This window comes from Phalaenopsis equestris, unplaced genomic scaffold (genome assembly GCF_001263595.1).
Source record: "Phalaenopsis equestris unplaced genomic scaffold, ASM126359v1 Scaffold001187, whole genome shotgun sequence".
NCBI lineage: Eukaryota > Viridiplantae > Streptophyta > Magnoliopsida > Asparagales > Orchidaceae > Phalaenopsis > Phalaenopsis equestris.
In genome coordinates, this window is record NW_018165626.1 from 213,126 (window position 1) to 228,970 (window position 15,845).

Sequence of the window (15,845 nt, forward strand, 5' to 3'; positions counted from 1 at the left end):
AAATTAGATGTGACATTAATGTTTAAGATAAGCTTTTAAAGCTCAACTTTCAAAAATATAAGTTTAAGGCGGTGTTTGGGTGCAACATAAATTTGCATTAAATAAGATTTACCAAATCCACAGCAGAATAAATTCACCTCACAATCGGATTCACTACATCCGAATTTATGTATTATAAATGACGGAATATGCGAAGAAAAAGAAAACGTGAGAAAATTAGATTTAGCCAAGCATTAGATTTAATTTTTATTTTTTAGGTATCTGGTTGGATTTAAATTGAATTCATGGCTAAATCCAATTAAAACGATGACTAACCCATTGATGTCTTCCATCCATGAACTTCCATAATGAATCCTTCTTCACATGTTACTCCCACATTATGCTCAAGCCTTCAAGAACATTTGTGCAAACTCTAGTGTCCATTTCATCCCCATTCCCCCAACTTGATCAACATATGTCTAGTTAGCGACCATAACATGGCTTCCATAATACTAAGATGCATGTTTTTATCATGAACTAAATTCTAAATAGTTTCTAAGGGATTCAACTCCATGCATATTTTCAGTAATATCCATCCAAAAAACACACTGCAAAGAACTTTTACTCACTGCATGTGTACCATGAGACAAGTATGATCAATATCATGTACAGTATCTAATTATATATTTGTATCAATGCACCATCTGTAAAAGTACTAAAATTTACAGGATATTTGGTTGCAAATGATGTGTCAAATAAATACAATAGCAGACTTTAATTTTTGGGGCATTTACATACATACCACCCAATTCCTATGTATATATTAAATAATATTCGACAAACTAGTGCAGTAGCTATTTCTAAAGATGCTTAGATATAGCAAACTTAGGGTGTGTTTGGGGCAGCTTGTGCTTATCCAGATAAGCCATTTATCCAGAAACACGGATAGAGGGATTCGACCAGCGTTCCGCGTTTAATGTAAAAAACCAACTGCGTTTTCGAATAAGCTGCTCAAACGCAATTTCCATATGGTGAGACTGCATTTCGCTGCGGATAAGCTACCCCACAGAAACACGGATAGCGGGATTCGACCAGCGTTCCGCGTTTAATATAAAAAACCAACTGCGTTTTCGGATAAGCAGCTCAAACGCAGTTTTCAAACGGTGAGACTGCATTTCGCTGCGGATAAGCTACCCCAAATGCACCCTTGGTCAGGCATCATTGAGGAGTATATGCGAGCAAACCTCTTTTATAGGTGGGTCAGCAAAAGGTCCTTCCAACAATCCACTGGCAATGAATCTGTAAGCCGCTTCAGTGAGGTGCACTCCATCCCATGAGATATATATTGATTAAGACGACGGATCAGCGCAAACGGTTGCGGCCCTATCTCCGCAATGCACCTTTGTATTATAAGGGCGACCCCCGCTGCAGCATGGGGCCATAGGAACTTTCCAAGTGTCTGAAAGCAATTTTTATTTTTATTTTTATTGACATTTTTGGAAATCAAACGTAATTGTTATGAAGAACTGGAGCAAAAGAAGAAGAATAGCCTCACTCCAGCTGCTGTGGTTGGAGATTAAGTTCATGATTGGATTGTAGTAATCAGCATAGATGATGGTGGCATGCGGGTGAAGAGCTCGAAGGCGGTCTAGCTCCAGCTGCAACTGCTTGTTATGGTATTGAGCGAATTCGTTCAGCCATTTGATGCAACCTGTGCTCAAATCACGATCTTCCGAGTGCTCGAATATCGTGAGGTAAACCGGAAAGCATCCTATGGGGAAGTTGCCTGGAACCAACAAGGTCTTCGCACCGAGCTCGATCAAATCCTGGCAGTAAAATTAAGATTTTGATACTGAAAATGAAGATTGATTTTAATGGAGGAATATGAAGAAAATGGCTTGGATAATGGCATTAGCACAAACGTTAATCAACCCGCTGATGGCATGGATGACAAGAGGAACATAGGATTTGAGCTCCCTGAGAGATTTTCCTTGTGCAAATGGAGAGTTATAATCATTACCACCGATCTCCCCAGCAAGGAAAAGTGAAGTGCCGAGTAAATTCTTGCAATCTGCCATCAAAAAGTGGAAGTAAATTTTATAAAACAATCGAGGATTACGCATTTAAATTTTAAGAAAATTGTAGGAATTTCCACATTGTAGCAGTGCTATTTGCCAAAATTCATCATTGAAGATTAAACTGATGAGTATGGATGACTTATACAAGCACTTTATGTTAAACAGGAACTAATGTCATATTAAATAAAAAAACTCAAGGGAAACGTACACTTGGGTTCTAACCAACTAATTAATACACACGCGCCATTTGAAGTAATAAAATAGTGAATGGGATACTTTCCTATGAAGATCGAGTACTAAATCCAATTGAAGTAATTACTAATTTTAGTAAACCTAAATTTTATCCAACAAATCTATTAAAAGTGAATGTTTAAAAAGATATGAGTATTTCAAATTGGAATTTTCGTAAATCTTCGAAGATTACAATTTTCAAAAAACTATACACTTATATTTCCAGAAAATTAATTGCAATCCTATTATTGCACTAAATTTCAATAAAGATTTCTAGATCATGATTGATTTTAAAACATGCCAAACAAAACATACTTAAATGATGTTCAAAATTTCATAAGAAAATATATTTCATTTGAATTAATTCAAAACACATAAATTATATTATAAAAGTATAATGGGAAACACAATCCATAGAAAAATTGGCATAGTTCCTAAGCATTGTTATTAAAAACAATAAAAAAACAAACATACAATCACAAGACTAGAGTAAAAATGATAGAACTCAGTTAAGCCTTTGAAGACCAAATATGCTCCTGTTTCCCTTCCTTTGCACATCTTTACATTATTGCTCACTCCCACACTCAATACTCACACTGACACTACAAGTCTCCTATAGTCTTAGTGCACACTATGATATACTCCCTAGTGTCTAAAACTACTCCAATTACTATGATATGCTCCATAATCCCCTTGGGACCGCTCCAAAATGGAATGAAAACTGCTCTATTAAGCCATCACGACATTAATGGTGTAGAGCTGCTATGCCGCTAATGGAGTGGAGCTGCGACGCCTAGCTCTCAAGTTTCTGGCATGTTTATCTTAATGTTACAGCACTACAATGATGCTTGACTTGGTTCTGCAATGCTGAAACGATAGCGCTCTGGCTATGGAAAGTGGCACTGCACACCATATCGGGTTTCTCGACCACTTTTGCCTCCTTCGTTGTTGCAGCATTCGTAATCCTGCACTTCGGCGCTGAACTTCTCGCATCTTTGTGCTCAAAACCAGTGCTATGACGTTAAGCTCTCAGGAAATTTGCATCAAAATTGGAACCTCAGGTGCTATGATGCTGTGCCTCTAGTGTCGTAGTGCTGCGTGTACCTTCTCCTATTATTCTACAAATTATTGTCATGTCTATTTCCTATCATAAAATACAGAATAAATGCAATAAAAATTAATAAAAATATATGATTTGAAATAAATCACACCTAATTTCTCTGCACTTAAATCACTCAACAAAATTTCAAATTTTCTAAAACTTTACATATTATTTATCATCAAATAATCCACACTATACATTTATGTCCTCAAGTCCTTTGATAATAAACTTTTCTTAAACTTAACTGAAAAAAATAATAATAAATTTTACGTACAAAATCATCAATAATAAATACTAAGTAAACACAATATTACCTAAATTCTTATCTTCATCAATATTCTATGAATTATAATCATGAGGAGTCCAATGTGTAGATAATCGATTCCTAATAATTTTTAATTAATGAAAGATTCTAAAATTTTGGACTTAATCTTATTGAATAAGCATAATATAAATTTTCTTTCCTAAATATAATACAAATAGTTATAAGATAATAAAATTTGATAATTCAATTTACAAAAGTATAGATAAGAATTAAATAATAAGTATTTAAAAAATAGTCTCAATTATTTTTTCATCTTTTTTATTTTCTTCTCTCTTTTCATTTTCATTTTTTCCTTAACTTGATTTTTCCTTTCTATTTCATTTCTTCAATTTTTCTTTTAATCCTCTAGAGGATCAACTTTATTGACTAAAAATTTTCTACTTTAATTTACAATCCACTTTATCTCTCTCTTTCAATTATATATATTAGTGTTAATATCAAATTTTCCTGTGCAAGTACTATAGTTTGTTCATACTAAACCTTATTATGTTGCCTAAATTGATTAAAACTTTGAATTTTACACTCTTTTAATTAACTAAATTCATTTTTAAGTAAATTGTGTTATTTGATGTATGAGAAAAGTGTGTTATTTGAATTAAATAATAAGTTATTTGAATTATGAGAAAAGTGTGTTATTTTGATAATTCAATTTACAAAAGTATAAATAAGAATTAAATAATAAGTATCTAAAAAATAGTCTCAAGTATTTTTTCCTCTTTTTTATTTTCTACTCTCTTTTCAATTTCATTTTTTCCTTAACTTGATTTTTCTTTTCTATTTCATTTCTTCAATTTTTCATTCAGTCTTCTAAAGGATCAACTTTATTAACTTAAAATTTTCTACTTTATTTTACAATCCAATATATTAGTGTTAATATCAAATTTTCCTGTGCAGGTACTATAGTTTAGTTCATACTAAACCTTATTATGTTGCCTAAATTGATTAAAACTTTGAATTTTACACTCTTTTAATTAACTAAATTCATTTTAAGTAAATTGTGTATATGTGATTTATGCGAAAAAGATGTTAATTGAATTCATCAATTCCAACAATATATTTAGTAATTATTGATGTCAACAACATTATTAAATTATTTAATGATTTTTCTGAAAATCCAATTTTTAAATTATTATTCAAAATTTTAAACTTAAAACATAATTTTGTTGATCAAAGGTGATTAAATCAAACCTTGTTTGGATCACCATACAAACAAAACTCACATTTATAAGACTAATGTTGTGGCACTAAATAGAGCGCTCCCGGGTTACTATGTTCACACCCCAGTACAGAGAAACACAACATAATTTTCACATTGAAACCAAATTTGATATTATAATTAATGATGTAAAAGTACAATAGAAATGTAAAACAAAGTATTACGAACACAATCAACAAATAAAAAGTCCCTTAGACTTGTCTTGCACTTGCAAAAATAATAAAAACAAGTAGTGGAAAAAATAATAAAAAGGGGCAATAACAATGCAGGCAATAATGAAAATACAAAACAGAATCAACACAAAACCATTCATAATCTTTTCCATCACCCCCTTCTTCTTCCTCTACTTCCTCTACTGGCTAGCTAGGTCCTAAGCAGTTCGCGAATCGTCTCGACAACTTGCCGGAAGAGTTCCCGCGGCCAGGGAAGTTCTCGAAGGAGCGGTTTGCAAGCAGTTCGTGCGGTAGTCAGTTTCGCAGAGCAGAAGAGTTCGGTGGCGAACAGAGGAGTTTGGCCAGCGGAGTTCGCAAATTTGTCGCAGAAGGATTTCACTTGCAGGACACAGTTCGGTCGAGGTGTTGACACGAATAGGAAAAATGCTTCGTGTGAAAAATTTGATTCACGAATCACAGCAGAATTGCAGGAAAATTGCTGCAAATGACAGAAAAATTTCAGGTTTCTTTGAATTTATTTACGATGTATTTTTGTTTAGACACAAGGCAGAAAAAGTTCTCTGCAGAATTAATTTCAAATAACAATGTCTAATGCAAAATTCGAGAGAGTGAAGTTTGATGGAATCGGGAACTTCGGATTGTGACAAACAATGGGAAAAGATTTGTTGGCACAATAAAGAATTTTGAAGACTTTGCGAGCTACAAAACTTGATAATATAGAAGATAAAGATTGGGAATAATTGTAACTACGAGCAACATGTACCATACGTTTATGTCTGGCAGATGAAATTATATATCATGTTATGAATCTGAAATCTCCAGGAGAAGTATGAAAGAAATTGAAATCTCAGTTTATGTCAAAATCTCTGACGAATAAATTGTATCTGAAGCAAAAACTATATGGGTTGAAGATGCAAGCAGACACTGATATGGCGCAACACTTGAATGTCTTCAATCAAATAATCACAAATCTAACATGGTTTGATGTGAGTATTGAGGATGAAGATCGAACAATGATTTTATTGTGTTATTTGTCGTCTTCCTCCTATGAACATCTGGTGACTACTCTTATATATGTGAAAGAAACAATCAAAATTGATGAGATTACTGCAGCATTGTTGGCTCACAACCAGCGGAAGCAAAATGCAGGGGAAAACTCTCATGGTAATTGTTTATATGCTAAGGGTAATCAGGATCGTGGAAGGAAGGAGAAGAAAGAGAGTTCTAGAATGCAAAATTCCAGGTCAAAGCCTAAAGACAGAAAGACGATTCATTGCTACAGTGCAAGGAGCCGGGACATATGAAAAGAGATTATCCAAAACTCAAGAAGCAGTTTGATAAGAAACATGATGTATCTTCTAAGTCCATGAATATTTATGCAGAGTGACATTACAGATTACAATGATGGTGATGCACTTTCAGTTACAATAACTCGGTTGAAGGATGTATGGATTCTTGATTCAGGATGCTCTTCACATAACACCTACACATAACACCTAACAACGAATGGTTTACTTCATACAAGTTATCTGATTCTGGTTCAGTCTATTTGGGTGATGAAAAATGTTACAATATTACTGGTATTGACAATGTCAGAATTAAGATGTATGATGACACTTTCTAAACTTGTTGATAGTATCTGGCTTGGTCAACATATCTGCTGCAATTTCATCCTATGATTCAACAGAGAGAACTTCACCTACAACTGTACTCCCCAACAGTTTATAGATATTACCTTTAGTAATCTTTCCTTTCATCACAATCAATGCACCTTTAACAATTCTAATGGTTTTTCTATCATCATCTGTCTTAAGACAAACAATTTACGTGTAAAGTGCACAAAGAAAATAAATTCTTATTCAAATATGGAATATATGTCTTACATCACATAATGTTCTGACAGAGTCATCATACATCTTAATTCTGACTTTGTCAATACCAGTAATATTGTAACATCTATCATCACTCAAATAAACTGAACCAGACTCAGATAACCTATATGAAGTAAACAATTCCCTATTATGTGTTATGTGATAAAAACATATTCCATATTTGAATAATAATTTAATTTCCTTGGACACTTTACACAAAAATAGATTTATTCTTAAAGCAGATGAGGATAGAAAAACCATCAGAATTGTTAAAGGTGTATTGACTGTGATGAAAGAAAAAATCACTGCATTTAATATCTATACACTGTTAGGAGTACAGTTGTAGGTAGAGTTCACTCTGTTGAATCATATCATGAAATTGCAGCAGATATGTTGACCAAGACAGATACTATAGGTATGAGAGATTTGTTAGGTATGACTTATATATCATAATTTGGAGTCTCTTGGAATGAAGATGTGTGTCTCTTGGAGATAAGTGGGTTGGGGGGAGTGGGGGCGGGTTAGTAATTTTATCTGTGGGTTTTATCTATATATATGATGTGTAACCATATAGGTATGTATTGAACTCCTCTGAAATAGTGAAATTTGTCGCTCTGCTCCCGAAGACGTAGGCATTTTTGTTGAACCTCGTTAAATCTTTGTGTTCTTCTGATTTTTGTTGATTCCTGTTTTTCTTCGCCCTAATTTCTCGACATTCCTCTACTAGCTAGCTAGGTCCTACAAAATGCTCAAACTGAGAGGCAGCAAGGAATTGGTCCGATCAGGACCAACGTTCAACTAGCAGTGTTGAGTTATTTTCACTACGGTTGAGTTGAACTTAGCCATATATATGAACTGCCTTTGATGTTGGTCCATGTAATGGTTAAACTGCTTACCCATCTTGTGTTACCACTTTTGGATGCCAGAAACATGCTCTCCAATATCGGGCACCTGAACAACCATAGAAGTAGAAGATCTCGATTGTAATGTAGAAGGATGAGAGGAACTCTCTCCAAGCTCAAGCAGGACCCCTTACATGATAGGATTTTATTCCCGGTCAAAGTTGAAATAAGAAAAATCTGCTCTTTCAATGCATCCCAAGGATTCTGACCTAGATATATAACATATAAATGACAGGGGGGTGTTCTATACCTACTTTAGTGCTCCAGCTAACCATGTTTATGATCGACCTACTTTCGATTTTGTTAATGTAAATAACCATCCCCTTCTGTAAAGCATAGTTTCAGATTGCCCTATCCTTAGAAACCTCATTGACATTTTGACTAGGCATCAATTTGGCATATATGAAATAATACCAAGGTTTCGCCTTGGTATTCATGCCTCGGATAAAAAAATTTATCAACTTCTCATTCGCTAATGTGGAAATCAAGAAATCCCTCAAAGTTTCGATGGCCGTGATAGTTCGCAATGTACTCATCAAAGTCATAATAAGGTAAATAATAAATCTGGTTAATTGAAACAAAATAAAAAAACTGCCCACTTGTCCTTCACAAAAACTTTTTAGTTTTAGTATTTTTTTACGTTTGCAAAGACTCCCTATCTACAGGCACAATCACTGCCCCAGCCTCCTAGAATAATTTTTTTTTTTATATATATACCATTTCCTCTGTACTATTAAACTTTCTAGCTAGCCCCCCTCGAACTCCTAAACCCCCTCTCTAGGATAAGATTCTTGTGCAAGAGCTTATTCATGCCTAACCCAAACTTTAGCGCTAATAAACTTTGTAGAATTGAAATAAGTTGAGGCCCTCTTCTTAACCCTTATCTTAGAAGCTATTTCTACTGGTATGAAATAAAGAGCATAAGTAAAGAAAGAAGAATGGCTACAACTCCACCCAAAGATAATAGGATATGAGATAGAAAGACACTCAAATATGACATAAACCCCTTGCCTATATATAGAAAATAGGGTAGCGCCGCAAAGCTGGTGAATAGTTTTGTGGCACCAGAAGAAACATGGATCATGACGCAGCGTTGCTAGACTAAAACTAAGGCTCCGATGCAATTCATGAAAATAGCATTGCAACATTGTGTGCTCGGGTGAAAGGCACTGCAACACTAGTTCCATAGCTAGTGAGCTTGCGTCGATCAAATAATGGTCAACCAATCGTTGAATTGCCATTAATTTCACACGTTAAATTAATAAAATCCATAAAACTTTGCATTAAAATGACAGGATAACAATCAATAGAATTTATGTATCGACATTGTGCTAGAACATAGCACTGTAGTACTACCTCGAATTCCCTTCTTTTCAACTGAATTAATCAATGTGATTAAGAGGTGACACTATCATTTGATCAACGTCACGACGCTATGCATTGAGCACCACAACCTCTAACAATTCAAATAACACATAATTTTTGCAACTATTTGACTTATGTCAGTATGCACACAGAAAAAAGGACAATACAGTACAACACACAGCACTGCGACGTTGAATGAATAGCATTGCAACGCTAAAAAATCAGTACTGCGATGTTGAAAGTCTAGCACTACAGTGTTGTACACTTACTACAACAATAACAAAAAACTTTTTTCCACGCAACACATAAAATCATACAATCACAGAACAAAAATAAGATAAAATGTGGGTTACCTCCCAAGAAGTTTACCTATTTTAATTTCTCCAGCGTGACAATATCAAATCTTACTTAGGATGAAGAATTAACACTAAGGCCTCTCTATAATGCTCAAGCCCTCCTAAATTAGGCTCAAGTCTCCGCTCAATTACTTGAAAATATAAGTGTTCTTATTCTCAATATTCATAGAGCCCTTAAAAAAAACATTCACTAGAATAAACGATCCAAACCACCTGAATTACGAGTTCAGAGGGAATAATTTTAATCTAGAGTTAAATACGAAAAAAAAAACTTGTCCTAGCTTAAATTGCTTTGTCACAAGCTTTAGATCATATCACCTCTTAGTTTGCCCCTTGTAACATTATGTCGCACCCCAATTGGCCCATCGTTTAAGGGTCGGCAGAAGCGCGACAAAGGCAGACGATTCAATTAGACTAAATTCTCACTAACACTCGTTCTAACTTACATAATCAAGACTCAGTAGGTGATCAACTTTGGCTACTCGTCCCGGTTAGACTAAAAGTTGTATAAGTCACATATGACTACTCGCCCCAGTGCTATTTACCCGTTCTTGTAAGAAAAAAACGTTGAGTGACCAACAACAATCTCAACGAAATAATTAAGGCTAAAATAATATTTTATGCACCGAAAAGAAACAATGTGCATGCTCGCATGTAACTGTACATGTCCACACACAAGTCACAACATACTAGAATAATATAAAACATATAAAAGAAAAACAAGTAGTGTAGAAAATCACGACTGCTGTATAAAACATATATGTCATTTATTCATGTGTAGTCATAAGCATATTCATATGAATCATCAATCTAATCATAGCAATGTCACTTTTTATTATATAGAATTCAACTATTTATATGTCATGTTACGTCATTGGGTTGTCGTCGAGCCCTAAGGGTACAATAGCTATTGGTAAAGATTGGTCCCCCCAACATAACAGTGATCAATAACTTCTCTGATACCAACAGTTCTCTACATTCTGTGTTCATCTGTTTGACCCGGAATTTCGTCACCGCTTGAATACCAGAAGTCAGGAATCTCACATCCCTATCATTTATGTTTGCAAGTATTAATGCAATAGCTAACATATAACATCACTGGTGACATTTCTTAAAGCATAATTCCTGTATCCAACATTCATCAGATATTTCATATATTATAAGTATGAGAATCATAATAAATGAATATCTAAAAACAATGATTTCATAAACATATTTATCAAATTCATATGATAATAAAATCATATGTATCTTACGAGAATTAATTTACATTTATGCAGTCAATGCAGGTATTCAGCCACAATATGTTAATAAATTCTAAATGCTAGTATCAAACATGGAATCAGATGAAACCTACATAGGATTGTTTTCTTAAGTTAGTACATGATCATTTCACCTGACTTGACGAAGCAACCCTAAGACGAGTTTCTACACCCTCACCTCGAGCGCGCGTCTTGTCTAAACAACCTAAAAATCGTACGCATCTTGACAGTTTATGATAGTTTGGCTCATTTTGTGATTTAACCCAAAACTTAACTCGTTTATGAATTCTTACCTCAAATGAACTTCTCGGCATAACCAACCCTACTCCGATTTAGCCTATTTTTCTTCCCCCTTCTTCCTATTCCCTTAATCCTCTCTTAATCTCATTGATTTCACACTAAAAGCCTTTACAAAAAACCTACAAACCAATTTTGTCACTTCTGACAAAAGTTCGTTTTTGCTACAATTGCCAGAAATGAAAAAGTGTACAAATTTGTGGTGTACATCAAAATAAAGTGTAAGGAAATGAATGTCTCAATTAGCGTGAAAGAGAGTTTCCAACTCACTGATACCTCCCAGAGCCTTAGATTGTAGCCTGCAACTCCTAGATCCATTGTTCGACCGTCTTCCATAGTACCCGATCAACTACTTCTTGCATGCGGAGTGAATCGAGAGAGGGGAAGTGCGGCATTTTATCTAACCCCACTTTATTCTCAACCGTTCAATCTTATCATGTGAATGCATGCGCTCTTCAATGCAGGAGAGTTGTCTGGCTACAGTAAAAATATTAGGGAAAAGAATAGGATTAATTAAGATTTGATTAATTTAACTAAACTTATAACTTCCAAATTTTATATCTTCCCGTGCACTCAAAATTCATGCATAGTGTTACATAACAAATTGATTAATTTTATGAATAGAATTTTATAAAATTTGTTTGATGAATTTCAGGAGATACAAAATTTGGGGTATATTTTAAAATTGCCAAACTTTTACTTGATTTCTCAAATTTTAGGTGTTACAGCTCTCCCCTCCTTATAAAAGTTTCATCTTTAAAATTTTTGACTTTACCTGATTAGAGAGAAATATTGTGGTTTTATTTCTTCTTCTTTTTCCTATGTAGCTTCCTTTCCAGGCTTATGCTTCCATTTTATCTTTTGACAAAATGAATCTATCTATTCCTCAACTTCTTGACATTGGTTTCTAAAATACTTTAAAGCTCTTCAATATAAGTTAAATTTTTCTGTACTTCAATATCTTCATATGCAATCCTCTATTTTGAATTTAAAACTCATTTTATAAGCATTGAAATATGAAGCACAACATGAATATCTGAGATATCAACAGTTAATGCTAGCCTGTAAGCAACTGAACCAATCATTTCTATAATTTCAAACGAACTAACGTACATGAGATTCAACTTGCTTCCCTGACCAAATCTAGTAATACCTTTCATTGGTCTAACTTTTAGAAATACAAAATAACCAGTTTCAAATTCTACTGTTTTGTGCTATGAGTCATAATATTTTTGTTATCGATCTTGAGCAGATTTCAATTTGTTGCTGATTATCCTGATGTTCTTTGTAGCTTCATTAACTAACTCCGAATATACCACTTGACATTCACCCACTTCTACCCAACTTAGTGGAAATCTGCATTTCCTGTCACATAGTGCTTCATAAGGAGCCGTTTTGATACTAGACCGATAGCTATTAGGAGAACTCAATCATTAGAATGTTCTCTTCCCAACTGCCTCTAAAGTCAAGAACACAAAGCCTCAACAAACCTTCTAATACCTATTTTGTCAATACTGATTGTTCGTCAGTTTGTAGATGAAATGTTATGCGCTCATCCTAGAGGAGAGACTTAAATGAGAGAATTTTGGAGTGTTTATCCCGGAAGAGACACTTAGATAAGGGGATAGGATATCTTTTCGACTTTTTTCTTTATTTCTCTTTTTTTATTTCTTTCTTCATTTAAGAAAAGTAAACAAGCAAAGAAAAGGGGTGCTTATTTTTTTTGTTCCTCCGTTAAGGATCCTCGTCCTCTTGGAATGTGAGAGAGGTTCTTCCTTTTCTTTTTTAGTTCTTGTTTTATGTCTTGTCACTAAATTTTTATTTTGTCAAGTCTTGTCATCTTTTATGTCTTATAACTTACTTTTTTTGTCTTCTTCCTCTTACCTTCTTTTTATTTATCTATTTTTGGGCTTTCTCCAGCACGAAATGCTCGTTTTCTACTTGGCAGCACAATCCACGTTCATGTTACCTTTTAGGATGTTGAATCCAAATCTGTTCTTTAGATCTAGTCAAACGATAAGCATAGAGTCCAACAAAAGGAAAAGAGAGAGGTTTGCCCTGCCAACGGGTAAAGAGGGGTGTTCTCTGGCTCTTTGACCTTATTACTCCACACAATATGGGGTTACAAGGGAAGAACATAAGCGAATTTTGTATAACACAAAAATAGGCCCCCGCTGAGCAGAAGGATCACAGTTGACGAAGCCTTCGCCAACACCAACACCAACCACCTTCTTCTAGTTGGCCAACCATCTGGGTCGGCCACAATCAGTCATTCAGCCATCATGATCGGCTAACCCAACCAACAGACCACCATAAGCCAGTCACAAAAGAGTTCAGCCGACCGGCCACCTAGTCGGCCACACAACGTTCAACCAGCTGACCAACTGGGTCGGCCATCACCTGTCGGTCAGCCACCTTGGCCAGCCATGGGATCTTGAACCGATTAGCCGCCACTTGCCGGCAAGCCGCCTGGGTCGACCACATGAGATCAATTCAACCTCCAGCCGGTAGGCCGTCTAAGTCGGCCCACCCAACATTGACGAGTCTAGCAACGGGAAAACTCTAAGAACAGATTCCAAGCATGGTAAGGACCGAAACACCCTCTCCGTTTCACTTAAAGCTGGGGCATAAATATAATCCCCTTTCCCTCTCTTTCTCTATTTATAAATAGATGACCCCTAGCATGTAAAATGGGGTCCCTGGGCTCTCTCTCTCACCCCCAGTAGGGAGCTCACTCCCCTTCTTCTCTCACTTCTAACCCCATGTTTTATGGAAAAATAGGGGCAAAAGAGCTCGGTAACACCCATCTTTGCCCCCTGGCGGAGCAAGTATCTCTCTTTCTCCCTCACTTTTTCCTTCCCTCGGACTCCACGCTCTATCCCTTTGGCACAATCCAAAAGACAGATTTAGATTCAACGCTTGCAAATATAATGAGTTGTGACCGTATGTGGTTTTCAACTAACTGCAAATTTAGAAGATCGTTAGAAGGGACAATAGGAACATTAAGAGCCCAGTTGGCATCGCGGAACAGTTGTGGGGCATTTTAAATACGTCGACATTGACATTGGTTTTCTCCGTCTAGGTTGCGTTGCGGGATAAGCTGGTTTCCATTTGTACTACACATCACCCGTGGGTTCGACCCCGCAACCCGCATTCGGAGAAAATTTTTTACGGCTCTGCCCTCCCCGCGGTTGCGAGTCCACTTTTATTCGCAATAGTATTTGAGGTATTATTTGCGGTATTATTCACGCAATCGCGCATACGTTGATTCCCGGTGTCACACGGTGTTATTCGCAGTAGTTTTGAGGTATTATTGGGGTATTATTAGCACGGTCACGAGTCTGTTGATTTCTGGTGTTACGCGGTGTTATTCGCAGTAGTTTTCAGTTGTTATTACGGTGCTATTCAAGGTATTATTCGCGAGGTCGCACGTCCTTTGATTCCAGGTGTTATGCGGTGTTATTGCGGTGGTATTCGCGATATTATTCGCTCTTTAGTCAGTCGTTGATTCATGGTGTTTTGCGTTATTATTTGTGATGGTATTCATGTGTTATTACAGTATTATTCGCGCGGTTTATAAAAAAAACATTAATATTGAATTAGTAAATGTTAAATATTAACTTATAAACATCTTAAAATATATAAAATGTTAAGTATTTAATAATATAATTTTAATAAATTACTATATAACTAAATTTATTTAATATTGTGTTAATTTACATGTAATAACAATTAATTTTAAAATTATACATATATTATAGTTAATTTAAAATATGGAAATGTTAAACATAAATTTAAAATTATAATACTTAAATTAATTTAATTTATTTTATACATAATTGTTTATATTACTATATATTTTAGATTAAATACTTATATATTAATTTATAAATAGTTTTATAAATATTAATTTACTATATTTAAAATAAATAGTTATATATTATTTATAATTAGTGTTTTTATATTTACTATATTAACTTAAACAAAATTAAAATTATTCATAATTAAATATAATTTATAAATAAAGTATTTCAACATAATGCGCTAATAGATATAGAGATATAGTTAAACTATTGTATATTTATTTAAAAATTCTTTAATAAGTATTAACTAATTTATATAACAGCTTTTTGTATTAATTTAGTATAATAAATACATTTAACTAAAATTTCTTATAATAATGTTAACTAAATAATATTATAAATATAGTTAAATTATAGCTTAAAATAAATTAAATTTAAGATATATTTAGAGTATAAAATACACTTAACTTATAATAATACAAATATAATTTTAATAATTTAATATTTATAACTAATTAAGCACATATTTACTATACAATAAAATTTAATAAATGTTATTATTACATTATTAATAATACTAACATTAAATAACTATTTAGTCCTCTCAACAGAATCATTCAACCAAAGATCGGATTACTCAAGTCTCTTACAATTCTATGTTTAGAGAGCAAAAACATTATAGGAACAATTCAACAGGAAATTGGAGAAATTGTGTTACTCCAGCTCCTAAACATTCACAATCCCCAGCTCTTCTGCGAGATCCCAATGAGCCAATGTCGATTTCTCCTTGACATGGATGCATCGGGAAACAAACTGCATGGAACTGCTCTAGAAACACCTTTTACCTGAGTTGAATCTCCTCATCCTAAGCAATCTGGAACCGCT

At 34.3% G+C, this 15,845-nt stretch overlaps 1 protein-coding gene across 1 annotated transcript in view; it reads right to left on the bottom strand.

Moving 5' to 3' along the window:
- Window positions 1–668: 668 nt before the first annotated feature.
- Window positions 669–15,845, bottom strand: part of LOC110033457 (GDSL esterase/lipase At1g28570-like) — a 19,760-nt gene continuing 4,583 nt past the window's right edge. The window contains 4 exon segments of the mRNA XM_020737442.1: window positions 669–1,041; window positions 1,174–1,438; window positions 1,535–1,805; window positions 1,902–2,050. Of these exon segments, the coding sequence (XP_020593101.1) occupies window positions 1,191–1,438; window positions 1,535–1,805; window positions 1,902–2,050 (668 nt within the window). The 3' untranslated portion in view covers window positions 669–1,041; window positions 1,174–1,190.